Source organism: Canis lupus, chromosome 13, assembly GCF_003254725.2.
Source record: "Canis lupus dingo isolate Sandy chromosome 13, ASM325472v2, whole genome shotgun sequence".
NCBI lineage: Eukaryota > Metazoa > Chordata > Mammalia > Carnivora > Canidae > Canis > Canis lupus.
Genome location: NC_064255.1, coordinates 39,780,945 through 39,794,481, shown reverse-complemented (window position 1 = coordinate 39,794,481; position 13,537 = coordinate 39,780,945). Strand labels below are relative to the sequence as shown.

The window sequence follows — 13,537 nt, the reverse complement described above, 5'->3', positions numbered from 1 at the left end:
GAATTGCTATAAAAATCATTAACGTAGTATTTCACATTCTTCATACTAAGTGTTTAAACTCTGGTGTGTATTTTACACTAGCAGCACATCTCAATTTGGACTAATCCCATTTCAAGTGTTCAAGAGCCACATGTGGCCAACGGCCACCATCCTGGACGGCACAGCACCTGTGGATAAATTAAACTAAATGATTCACTGGGACATGATGGATATGTGACTTAGCTTCTTTTTTTTTTTTTTTTTTTTTTTTAAGATTTTATTTATTCATGACAGAGAGAGAGAGAGGGAGAAGCAGGCTCCATGCAGGGAACCTGACATGGGACTCGATCCCGGGTCTCCAGGATCACACCCCGGGCCAAAAGCAGCACTAAGCCACTGAGCCACTGGGGCGGCCCCCCCTCTTTTTTCTTTCTTTTTTTTTTTTTTTTTTTGAAACAGCCATTTTATCATCATTTATACATACAGCAGCTGTATTTGTGAGTCCTAAACTCTAGGCGTTACCAGTGTCTTGCTGCCCCAGCAGCTCCGCGGCAGGCAGATAGGGCCCTGTAGCTGGTTAGGGAGCCCTGGTCTCCCTCTCCTGTCACAGCACCCGCCCTCCCCGGCATCAGCCCGCCCAGGTTCCCCTGCACGCGTTGCCCTCTGGTCTGCTGTTTCTGCACCTCTGTCCCCAGAGTCACAACCTGACCATTTGCCGGGGGGGGACTAAGAGCTGATAGTTTGCACCAGCCAAGTAACACCGCGAACAAGGACCTCAGTGGCTTTCACAGTTACCCCAGTGGTCGTCGGTCGGGGCCTGCCGCCCGCTTCGTCCGGCTGTCCTCTGGGCCTCTGTCGGAATGCTTCTCTCCTTATTAAGCTGTTGACGGAGCAGAGTTCTTAGGAGTCCAGCTAGGAAAACCTTGACATTTAGTTCCGAAGCATGTGGGCAGTTTCATTTACTGGTCACGAAAATTCTATAATTAGGTTACAACCCGTTAGGTAAAATAATCAAACCCTTGGAGACGTAAACAGGATAATCTGTGAGCTCATTGTTCATTACCGTTCAATTCTCGCCGGGTTAGTCTTGTCTCTTGAAGCAAAATGCACTTCTAAAAATAGCTTGCAAAAAGAAAATAAAAAAATAAAAATAAATAAATAAAAATAAAAATAAATAAAAATAGCTCGCAAGATCCAGAAATGCAGTCTTCGGTGAATGTGCAAATTTGTGGTTCTTTCTCTGAATTAATAGTTCTCGATTCCCAATCCCCTCCTATAGTCCCAGTTTTTCTTAATTTTCTTCTCGTCCCAAACACCGATATTCATAAGGATATCATTTTATACAGTTTATTTACAAATACTGTTGAAAAGAATATTGGTTCATACAAATATCTTAAAGCCACTGGCAGAGTAATCCTTCTTACAAAAATTTAATCTTATCAAATGAAGCGAGTGCTCAACCTGTTGCTGTTTAAAAATCTAGATTATTTGATGATTGACAATGAGGTGGAGGGAAACGTACTAATGGGGGAAATAAAATACATTAAACTCACATGAAAGACTGAGCCTGCACGCTCTGTTTCAGACCCAGGGTTATGCGATTTGTGTTAGATTAGCCCTGAATTTCACTTGGCTTTGGATTTAAAGCCTCTTCATGAGATATTTAGCACTGATCAAATTCTTCACACGTTGGAAAGGAAGTTAAGTCCTACACTCTCCTGGAAATCTCGCTTTTAAGGTATTTTTCTTTTAGCACTTTATAGAAATATATGCTGAATATAGTTCAACTGTTTTGGAAAGGAATTGACCTTTTAAATCCATTCCCAGATACCCAACTTTTGCCAGCTAAAACAAGTTCTGCAGATGTTAATGGCTCATGTCACCGCCGTGAATGAATAGAGAACACATCACGGGGTGTCTCTGGTGAGGACAACTGCCAGTCTCCAATCTCGCCTTTCAGTGTTTTGTGCTGACCAGGCGTGGGAGCAGAGGACTCATTGACCGTTTGTAAGCTGCTGTTTAATATGCAGAAATGGTCCATGAGGAGAAAGTCTGTGAGGCTTTAACTGCCACGCCTCTGCTGGGACGTGGAACTCAGAAAATAATACCGGGAGACGCAGGTCTGCAGTTTCTTTGCTAATAAAGGAATAGCCTGGAACACTGTGCGTTTCATAGATTATCTGCGGCCAGGGGTTTTCCCGTGGCTGCCTTGCCAGGAAGGTCCCTGTCCAGCTCCTCCGTTGCCATCAGTTACAGCCAAACACATAAATACAGATTTGGCAGGTGGCAGCGTAAGACGCAGACGCGAGGTGGCCGCCCCGCAGCAGCCCTAGGTGTTCATTGAAATTACTGGCTCTTTCTAAAGGGATTTCTCCCTCTCTTTCTCTCTCTGTCTGAAATATCTGACTCCCTTCTAGCAAAATAGGATCTTTTCTTTCAAATGATTGATCGCATCCAGGTTTTCTGGTAAGATCCCAAAACAATGTAAGTGTCTCTAAGTTGCAGAAGCCTTGATTAAAGTCAGTGAGGTGATACTTTGCCAGCACGCTGTGCTGGGATATGGATTTCTTATGAATTTTAAATAATCTCCACACCTCCCCAGAAAGACTGGTGTTTTCTTTTTGTATCCATGCTTCCGACTGAGTCAGCGGAGGGGCTTTTATGTGTTAATAGTCATCGAGGTGCTGTTTTACTTAGTATGGGATGTGTCTCTAATATATCTTTTTTTTCTCTCTCTCTCTAATATATCTTTTAAATACAAATCGGATGGGCTTGAAGTCAGCCGTTTGGTAGACTTCTTCACTATCAAAGACCTTCTCTTTCTCCTTTGAAATATGTACATTTGAACGCCAAAATATTTCTGTAAAGGTGTAGGGTACTATATCGAAGGATTCTGTTCATCTTCTAGTCATGTCTCCTTTTTTAAAGAAGAAATTAGAATAGGAATTTTGTATTGCAGGAAGGTAATTTATAAAAACATACTCACCTACCTCTCAATAGGGGAAGTAAAAAGGGGAAAAATGTGTTGATAGCTTTCTGCTTAAAAATTTCTACATGTCTTCCATAAAGCAGTTAAAATGGGCATTTTTTTGATGCAGTCATGTTCACTTATTCGCAAACTATTTTGAATGTTAAGCTTTCTGTAAATATTACTTGATTTGAGCGAGGTTCTTTTTTTTTCTTTTTTCTTTTTTTCTTTTTCTTTTTTTTTTTTTTTTTTGAGTGAGGTTCTTAAATTTCAAGCTCATGGTGGCATTTGAATCAGCACCGAATGTCACGTACAAAGCTAGGAGACCATTCGTGTTCACAAATGTTTACTCACGCACAAATTTAACGTATTTTTCTGGTTGTATATAGCACTGATGAGTGCAGATACATTTATGACTGTAGCCTTTTGAGCCAGGTCATGTCCATTGGGTAAGTTTGGTACGCATCTTTTTTTCAGGCCAACAATGATTGGATCACATCTTCATAGACTAGTGAGGCCATAATTTAAAACTCTCTGTTTAAAAATTCCCTGTATTTCCATCATACCCTAAGATATCTCAAAGAGCTTCTCAGCATGTATTGCTGCAGTAAATCACAGTCCCCTCCGGGGAGAACATTACCATCACCCAGAGTATCACAAATATGTATTGACATAATCCACATCTGAAAAAAGGCCAAATGTGAAAACACTATACAGAGAATTAAAGCCTGTTTTGTCACCTTGTGTCTACTTACCCTTAAAAAAAAAAAAAAAAAAGGTGTAAAGTCAGCAGCACCACCCGAAGAATAAAGTTAACTTCGCATAAACATACTAAGTTCTTTTAAAGCACGTACGAGTGAATGACCCGGCTCCTAGTCTAGGGCAAATGTTCATTTTTTTTTTTTCAATAAACAGATGTAGCAAAGCACACAAGAATTTCAGATTTGACTCCGATTCCTATGCTGTTGTTATTGTTGTTGGTAATGCGTGTTACAACCCTGACACAATTTGGACTTATTTTTCATGTGCTATCGCTCCTTTGTGTTCTTTTCCATCTCATGAAGCAGACATTCGTTTTTATATATGCTCAATCATTCCTTCCCACTATAAAAAGGAAAAAGATCAATGTGGGTACAGAAGCTGTTCATAGGGAGGCCAGCCTGGGTACATATTGATAAATGGTGAATTTGTAGCAATTCATGCTTCCATAATGAGGTTAAATGAAACGTGAAGTGTAGCAGAGTCCCTGCGACTCTGATTCAGAAATTCACTTGACTGGCATGTCAAGACTGCTTTCCTCCAACAGGTTTTGTGTCGTCGTTATGCTCTGGTTTTGTGAGTGTGCGTTTATGTAATCTCGTTGCCAGGCCAGACTTTTTACTCTTCCAGACCAGCTTGATTTTTTTTTTTTAATTTTTAATCACATTTTAGGTCTGCTTTCTTAGAAGAATATATATGTGTTTTTGACTTACTAACAGTCACTTTAATTTTCCATTTGCCTTAAGCATGTTAGAGACGGGTGTTTTTGTTTTTCGTTTTTTTTTTAAGATAACATCTTTCATTTTGTATCCAAAGTGAAGGCTTTTGTTTTTAAGAGAATTGCAAAATATATGAGAACATTACGCCTTATTACTTGAAGATTTATGCTTAATGAAAGCATAAACTCAAGATATCCAGGTTTTTTTACTGTATAAATTCAAATTTCACATTCCAATGGCTAGACTTATCAAGAAATATTAAGAAGTCTATAAACTTTAACCCATTAATTCTACTTCTAAAAATTTATCCTTGAAAAAAAAAAAAAGGACATCCAAGGAAAGTTTTAGAGGTGACGGATATGTGTATCACCTTCATTACAATGACAGTTCCACCACCATATACATATGTCCAAGCTTACCAAACTGTATACCCTGACTGTGCACAGTCTTTTGTATGTCAGTCATACCTTAACGTAGCTTTTACTTACAAAAAAAAATAATCCATCCTTAGAAAATAGAGATGTACAGGATTTTTGAACAAGAATATTTGGCTCAGAATTCAGTAGAATGGCAAAAACTGGAAGCAGACTAAATATCCCGAAATGGTTATAATCCCACTGTAGGGGATGTACATCTATTAATCTCATTTTAAAGGATATGTAACAACTTAAGAAAAGTTATAAACTGTTAAGAGGGAAAGGAGCAGGACCTGACACTATATACGACAGGTCTCCAGTAGGGTAAACCTGGGAGTGTATATAAATGAGCTATCTGAATGCAGCCAGCATGGAATAATTATGATTATATTGTTATAGGAAAGTCATTTCATTTTCTACAGAAACATGTTTTTTTGCGTAACCAAAACAATTTATCTCTTTAATCACCAGTACATAGTTATCTCTTTAATTAGCAAGAGGTACACATTTTAAAAAGGAGCTAAAGCTCTAAAAATTTAGTGACATAAAATATATTCCCCGAAGTGCCTTTTAGAAAATAAGGTTTATTTAATTTCCTTTAAATGTACGATGCCTATTAATATGACTCTTTTTTTGACTCGACAACTGCAACTAATTCTGACTTAAATAACAAATACCTTCTGAAAGCACCCCTTCAGGCTAGAAAGCAAAACAAAGAAATGCCATTTTCAAGAAAGTTGTGAAAATCATATGTTAACACTGCTGTTATGCAACGGCTGAGTTTTTGGATTCTAAGGGATGCACTTATGTTTTTTATGTTCTAATTTGGGGGCTTTGGGGTTGTTTTCATCCTAGATCTGGTTTGCCTTTGTGAATGGCTTTTCTGGACAGATCCTCTTTGAGAGATGGTGTATAGGTCTTTATAACGTGGTAAGTTTAAGATGTTTGATTTTTCCTGATTATTATTAAATATTATTTAATATTAAATTTTATAATAATTTAATATATGATATTAAATACTTTGAGGTTAAAGTTCACCTTGCACTAGGCTCCTTGAAGTAATGACCAGCGTGTGCCCTTTAGATGTTTACAGCAATGCCTCCCTTAACTCTCGGAATATTTGAGAGATCCTGCAGAAAAGAGAACATGTTGAAGTATCCTGAATTGTACAAAACCTCCCAGAACGCCCTGGACTTCAACACCAAGGTAGGACACGACGGCCCCGCATGTGTTTGGGGCGGGCAGTGGGACTCACTCGACTGCTGTGATTACACGGGGCGTCTGGCCTCCCGGAGCTAAGGACACAAACGCCAGGGTTCCGACCGTGACAAGTCGTGTTTGCCGCAGGTTCGGATGCGGACTCAGAAGCATTTCTATTGGTTTGTTTTCTTATAAAATTAACACATAACCACAGTTCACTAGAGTTTGCCAGGCGGCAGTTAATCGGGTCTGAAAGACAGACACGAGTGTCCTCAGGCCCTCACCGTTCTGTGTCTGCAGCATCCCGGGGAAAGCCTCACCCCTTACACGGGTCGTCCAGGACCGGCAGGGTCTGTCCTTCCTCGTGCAAAGTGGTGGTTTTCTGTTCCATCACGTCACCTTGACCCCATTAGAGTATTAGCTTGCATTATAGTCTCTGGTCAATAATTCATTAGGTCATAATACTCAGTAATTCCAAGCCATAAAATTTTAAATACAAGATAAAATATCTGACATTTTATCTAAAATCACATTCTGAATTTATATTCTACAAAACACGTCATGGACTGTTTGTGATTTGTGATCCCTTGGGGTCCGTGACAGTTATTTGTCCCAACCACAAAAATCTCTTTTATTTTCTTTTTCTTCTTCTTCTACTTTTTTTTTTTTTTTTTTTTTTTTGCATAGTTTATTTTCCTCGAAGTTTGTATTGTAAAGTCTTTCCACTGGTATTTGTTAGTAATTCAGGTTTCAGTTCAGGAAAAAAAAAAGTGCTTAGTCTCGTAACAGTCAAGGCGATGCCACTTTGAAACAATAATAAAAGCAACAAATACAATAATACACCTTCTCAGGACTTTTCCCATCCAATACAGTGCATGTTTGTTAGCCTGTTACTAATACTTAGATGTAACCAGTTCTTCCCATTTAGGAAGGTTAATGTAGGATATTTTTAATGTCTGTTAATTTGCCGAGCCCTCATTGATGTTCATCCTCAGCATACCGAGAGAATAAAGCAAACGGATGCCCCAGCTCCTCTAAGCTGTAAGTGCCGGTGCCCAGTGGATAGCCAGGGTGTTTGTTCGTCCTCGGAGACCTCGTGCATGTGTGCCAGGCATGCACACACAACTCGTTGCCATTTTTTTAAATAACTGAGCTTGGTTGATTTAGAAAAAAAGGGACAAAATTTAAAAAGCTGAGAATTATCTTAGACCATGCTCTCCTAAAACGATTAGTAAGTTATAATATGCGGTATCTATGCTTTTATTTTTTTAACATTTTATTTTTAGATTTTTTTCAAGATTTATTTATGTCCAGTTTGTATTAAATTGGACCACCTTGCTGTAATGTTTTTTTTTTGTTTTTTTTTTTTTTTTTTAATGATCTCTGGTGGCTATTTTCAAGTCACAAGATAGATACAATGGACGGTGAACTCTTGTTTTCCTGGAGAGAGAGATTTGAGAGCTGAGAAAGTGCCAGGCCTACTGGGGTACTAGCCGTGATTCTCACCCACCTGGAGGCTTGTATCAGCCTCAGCCACAAGTATGCGGTCCACCAGGGCTCAGGCTCCCCACCGTGTTAGCTTCCCAGCCGCAAACTTGGCCGGGGAACTCTTGCTTATAAACAAAAATTGATCCTCACAGGATTATCCAGAGCCATTCCTGGAAAGTCCCATCGTTTCAGACCCTTCCCACATGGCCACTGAGACAGTTGGTGGCCAAGGAAAAGGCAGTCCGTAGTTTTCACGTGGAAGCATCATTCCTTGTGTCCTTTGCTGTCCTTTTGTTGTTTACAGAGTATTTCATTACCCGCAGAGCCCGTGCATTTCGAAAAGTCATCAGTCAACCCAATAGATCACGCAACTAATTTCTCTTCCCTTTCAACATTTATACACAAGCTGCCAACCATTTCTTAATAGTGTACATGGATGTTCTAGTGGTTTCGGTGAAAAATCTTTGATTAAACCCCTTCTAAGTGTTTTAAAATTCAGGGACAAATGGCTACAAAATGCATAGTTGTACACACAGCAGTTGCTGTGGGTCCCCAGTGTAGAAGCATTGTTGCCCTGAATGACGATGATTACGTTTGTTATGGTAAAAAGGGTCGGAGGTCCCGAGGTCATGACAGGGGTTAAAGGATTAGCATGTGACAATAAGTATCGGTCAGGAAAATGGAAAAGTAGAACTAATTTTTCTTGCACCCACCTGTGCTTTCTGTCAAATAAAAACTTGCGGTAATGACATAGTGAGGAGAAGAGACAAAGGTTAATGAGTAACACAAGTTCAAATGTGTAATGTATTGGACCGTAAATTGGATCATACCGTCCAGGGTGGCTGGGTGAGCTAACGGGGCAGATTGAGATCACAGTGGAAAATTTGGGGAGGCAGGCAACTTAATTTCTGTTGTTTGAACAGCTTAAAACTATTAATACATGCCGATTTTTATTTAGCGTGAGTTTTGCTCGCAAGCAGCCCTTTTCAATGGCAAAACTGCGACTCTTCAAAGGGCCATGAGAACTCTAAACAGTTTTTCTATGACTTAATCTTTCCCATCCCCGCTACAAAGAAAGTACCCGCGGTGCCTGCCCCCTTTGCTCCTAAAATGCAGGATGGAAGAGTAATAACGATTAGATGGTGTTCTGATTGTTGGAGGCTTGATGTTGACGAGTCTCAGAAATCGTGGAAGCCTCGTAGGAATCCAGTCACCCCTACAATGCCTTTAGGGATTATATGGCCTACGTGCCACCCCGTTATTCTTAGTTTGTGCAGAGGAAGGTGGGAGAGAGGGAGGGAGGGAGGGAGGGGATGCTTTACCACCTTCGGGAGGTTGGCACTCCTGCTGCACGTGGGAAGGGCAAAGTAGGGACTTCCCCCATCCCTGTGTCTTCCCAAAGGCTCTTCTCCGAGAATTCTGAAAACGACCCCACCTGAGGAACCGCGGGAGCTACACGTTCCCGTTACGTGTTATTTTCTTGGTCGGGCAGAAATTTAAACTGTTCATACTTGGTTTTTTAAAAAAGCAGGAAAAAATTTCGGTGAAGCTGAAAAAACATTTTGAGAAACATAAAAATAAATAAATGACCCATGAAGGTCTAAGAGGCAGAAAGTGTCAGTTCTATTAATTCACAGCCGTGGCCCGACAGAAACACGTTTTGTGAATCCAGCTCACAGATAAAAAGAAAGGTCAGAGTTCACGGAGCTAGTTTATCGCAAGTGGTTCTCATGGATTTTTGTTTTCCCTCAGGTTTTCTGGGTTCATTGTTTAAATGGCCTCTTCCACTCAGTTATTCTGTTTTGGTTTCCACTGAAAGCCCTTCAGTATGGTGAGTAGAAAGGATATGAATGCTAAGAGATGACTTTCTGCGTTTTCAGAAAATAACTCATTGTCAATATATGTTAAAAATTATAGCAGTTTCACTCTAGGCTGTTTTCCTTGACCTAAAATGCATGCATCCAAAAGCTGTACACACTTTAAAGATTTTTATTATTCCTTTGGGAGCAAAGTGATTTAATGTATGCAAAGCCTTCCTCTCGACTTCTCATGTTTTCCAAACTTGCAGAGAGTTAAATTTTAGGGCTCTTTTTTTTTCCCCCTTCCTCTGTTGATGCGTAGTTTGAACATAATAGTGCTAATGTTTTATGTAGCCCATTCTTTACACCTGTGAGGCCTGCCCCGGCTCTTCATCCCCAAGCTGATGAGGAATGCCAGTGTCCGCCCGCCTCCGTGAGCCCGGGTTTGCAATGAGATTTCAGGGTTTCATGCTCTCCCCGGAGCAGCAGCATCCGCTCTGCTTGTTCTGAGGGGTGACGTTACTCTGTCCGTTGTGAGACGGGCGAGCCGGTGCATCCCGACGCCCGGACAGGTGCTCAGGTGGCCGCTCAGCACAGAGCTGCCCGCGGCGCCCCTGCTCCGCACCTGCTCCGGCCCCCACCCCGCACCTGCTCGGGCCCCAGGCCCCCGCCCCATACCTGCTCTGCCCGGGCCCACGCCCTGCACCTGCTCGGCCCCAGCCCGCCCTGCACCGGGGAATTGGGGACAACTCCCCCACCACGGTCCTGCCCCACCGGCCAGGGGGCCCCGCACATGGTAGGTCCACCAGGTGCCTGTCTCCAGAAACCCACAGACCTCTGAGGAGCCTCGAGGGAAACGCGGGCCCCCCCTCAGGCCGCCCCCCCCTGCAGGGTGTTCCCCCCTCCGCAGGCCGTCCCCTCCCTGCACACGGTCCCCTCCCAGACAGGGTCATCTCCCCCCACAGACCATCCCCCCCGCAGGCCATCCCCCTCCCCCCACTCGCAGACTATCCCTACCACCCCCACCCCGCAGACCATTCCACCCCCATGCAGACCATCGCCCCCCCGCAGGCTGTCCCTCCCCCATGCAGACCCTCCCCTCCCTCCTCTCCTTTTTTCCTTCCAAGGTGTTATTGGTGTATTTCAGGAGAGCGAGCGAGCCGGGCCGAGGGCCGCAGAGAAGCAGACTCACCCGCGGAGCGGGGCTGGGGCCCGGGTGTGGGGCTCAAACTGCTGCCCTGGGGTCACGGCCAGAGATGGAGGCAAACACCTGATGCACTGAGCCACCGGGGCCCCTCCATGTCCTGAGTTCGAATCCCACTTGCAGGGGCGCCTGTGTGGCTCCATCAGGCTCTTCCATCCCAGACGGTGACCCTGGGGCCTGCAGCAAGCTCCGCCGCTCTGGGGGAGCCTGCCTTGCCCTCTGCCCCCCCCTTGAGCTCGCTCTCATTCTGCTCTCTCTCAAAACATAAATCTTAAAAAAAAAAAAAAAAAAAAAGAATGAGACTTCAGAAGAGCAGGGAGTGCGTGCAGTGCAGGGAAGGGTGCGCGGCTGGCCGGTGGAGTCCATGCCTGGCAGGGTGAGCACTGCAGGCAGGGCATGGGCTGCGGGTCCTGACCCCAGGGTCTCGTCTCGCCATTAATTTCTCTGCTGGTGCCCTGAATGGTTCTCACTTTCTAAGCCATAGAAATGATGGTAAGAGAATCCAATTAAAATATAGCCTCTTGGCTCCAGTAGGCCGGGAGAACCACAGTAGATTTTTTTTTTTTTTGAGATAATAACTCACATGCCATAAAATTGCCCCTTTTAAATTATACAGTTCAGTGTTTTTTTGGTATATTCAGAGAATTGTACAAATTCACTATATCCAGGGGATCCCTGGGTGGCTCAGCGGTTGAGCACCTGCCTTCGGCCCAGGGCGTGATCCTGGAGACCCAGGATCGAGTCCTGCGTCAGGCTCCCTGCATGGAGCCTGCTTCTCCCTCAGCCTGTATCTCTGCCTCTCTCTCTCTCTCTGTCTCTCATGAATAAATAAATAAAATCTTTATTAAAAAAACTCACTATCCAATGCTAGAACATTTCCATCACCCCATTAAAAAAAACCCACACCCATTATCAGTTACTCCCCACACTCTGCCCTGAGCCCCTGGCAACCACTGATTGTTGTCCTTGAATTTGCCTATTTCGGACATTTCATAAGAATGGAATCCTGTCATATGTGGCCTTGGTTCATCCATATCACGGCCGGATCATTACTTCACTCCTTATAGCTGAATGATACTCCATTGTATAGATTTACCACGTTTTGTGTATCCATTCGTCTGTTGATGGACATTTAGATTATTTCCACTCTATTGAAATCGAGGGTATGATACAGGACTGTAGCCAAATTCTCTAGGTGAAGTTTATTTTTGAATTGCAGAACCGATACGGGTATGAGAGACTCAGCACAGTCTGTCTCTTGCCGTTCTAACATTCTAACTTAGAAAAAGGAAAAATGTAATCTCAAAGGTTATCTCAAGCCAAATAGCATGTGAAACACCTGAATGGTGACAGGGTTTGAAAGGACAGACCCCTGGAGTAATTCCAGCTCCTGGAGAGCAGATCCTGGGGCCCTCTTTGCATTCGTTCAGCCCCAGAAGGGTGCCGCCTGTAGGACCCACACCTCGCCGAGGCCCAGCGCACGTGCGGTCTCTTCTTAAGACGTCAATGGCACGTGGCGTAAATTACGTCTCAACATTCTAATTGTTGAGGGGTTTGTTGTTTCTTTGCCTTGTTTTTGATTTTCAAATAAGGAGAGGCTTTGGGGTTTTTTTTTTTTTTTTTAGGCTTTTGAAATGATGAGGTACACAAGAAATGTAAGTATATAAAGGGCAGCTACAGATGCATCTGGATACACACTCCAACGGTTCTCACGGCCTATAGACCCCTTTATAAATACCCACGATGACCTTTTTAGGGAACCCGAGGTCACAGTTTCATAATTTTTGCAGTATTAGCCAGTCATTGTTTTTATTTAAAAATAAATAAAATAAAAATAAAAATTTATTTTTGTGAGCTGAACCAGCTACTTTCATGAGGTCACGGAATCCTGCAGGAATTTTAAGATCCACCGGGGTGTCCAGTGGAGCCATTGATTGTGATGTAATAGGGTACTGAGGGCTCACTGATCAAGTTTCAGCTTCCATACCCTGACCTTTAGGAAAGCTACTTGCTGAGTTTTGATGTAGTATCAAAGAATATCCACACTCATAAGAAAAGACGATTAGAACACTCCTCCCTTACAACTTTCTCTGGGAAGTAGGATTTCCCCCGTATTTCAACCTGACTCTGAGAATCCAGCTGCCTTCTCGTAAGCAAGGCATTAAAGAGATTGTAAAAATATAAAACAATGCAGGTTTCTCACCTTTTTTGTTGGGGAGAAAAGTAAAATCATGTTATGTGTATTGGGTTTATTGCTGTTATCTTTAGATAAATTTAGATAATCGGTACATTTTTTAAAATATTCTGCTTTAATTTCTAACTTGGTAAATAAACATTGGTAGATATAAACCACATGAACAAAAGCTTTTTGGGATCCTCAAGAATTTTTAAGTGTAAAGGAGCCTAGAGACCAGAAAGTGTGAGAATGAATCATGTACCTGAATCATCCAAATGCTGAATCTGACAAATCCCACAATAGGCCTTTAGATTTTTTTTCTCAGCGTGATCTTAAAATGAATCTTTGGGTCCTTCATGATGAACCAGTCATGACCAGAAGGCGGCTTACGCGGACCCAAATATGATTATTCTTGATAACTTGTGTACATGGGTTAAAGGACCTACATAAACACACGCAAGTCCAGACGTGATTGTAAGATATTTTCGGTTATTCTGTAGATTGCTGAGTATGTTAATTTGGTTGTATGGAAATTTGCAGATTAATTGCAGGTACGAGTTTGTAAATACTGTGCTCGTAAGACCAGCACATCGGGGAGTACGTGGGTGGCTCAGCTGGTTGAGCAACCAGCTCTTGGTTTCAGCTCGGGTCCTGATATCCTGGGGGGCAGGTGGGATCAAGTCCCGCACTGGGTTCTGGGCTGAGTCTGCTTGAGATTCTTTCCCCTTCCTCTCCCTCCCAATCTGCCACTCCCCCCATCCCTGCTCTCTCTTTCTCTTTCAAATAAATAAGTTATTTATTTATTTGAAATATTATATATTAATTAATA

General features: G+C 42.6%; 1 protein-coding gene across 8 annotated transcripts in view; it reads left to right on the top strand.

The window, feature by feature from the left end:
- The window catches only part of ATP8A1 (ATPase phospholipid transporting 8A1), a 224,196-nt gene that overhangs the window by 170,779 nt on the left and 39,880 nt on the right, over positions 1–13,537 (top strand). For all 8 annotated transcript variants that reach the window (XM_049092867.1, XM_049092869.1, XM_049092868.1 and 5 more), the window contains 3 exons: positions 5,697–5,771; positions 5,925–6,047; positions 9,282–9,360. In XM_049092867.1, the coding sequence (XP_048948824.1) occupies positions 5,697–5,771; positions 5,925–6,047; positions 9,282–9,360 (277 nt within the window). The remainder of the gene's footprint in view (positions 1–5,696; positions 5,772–5,924; positions 6,048–9,281; positions 9,361–13,537) is intronic.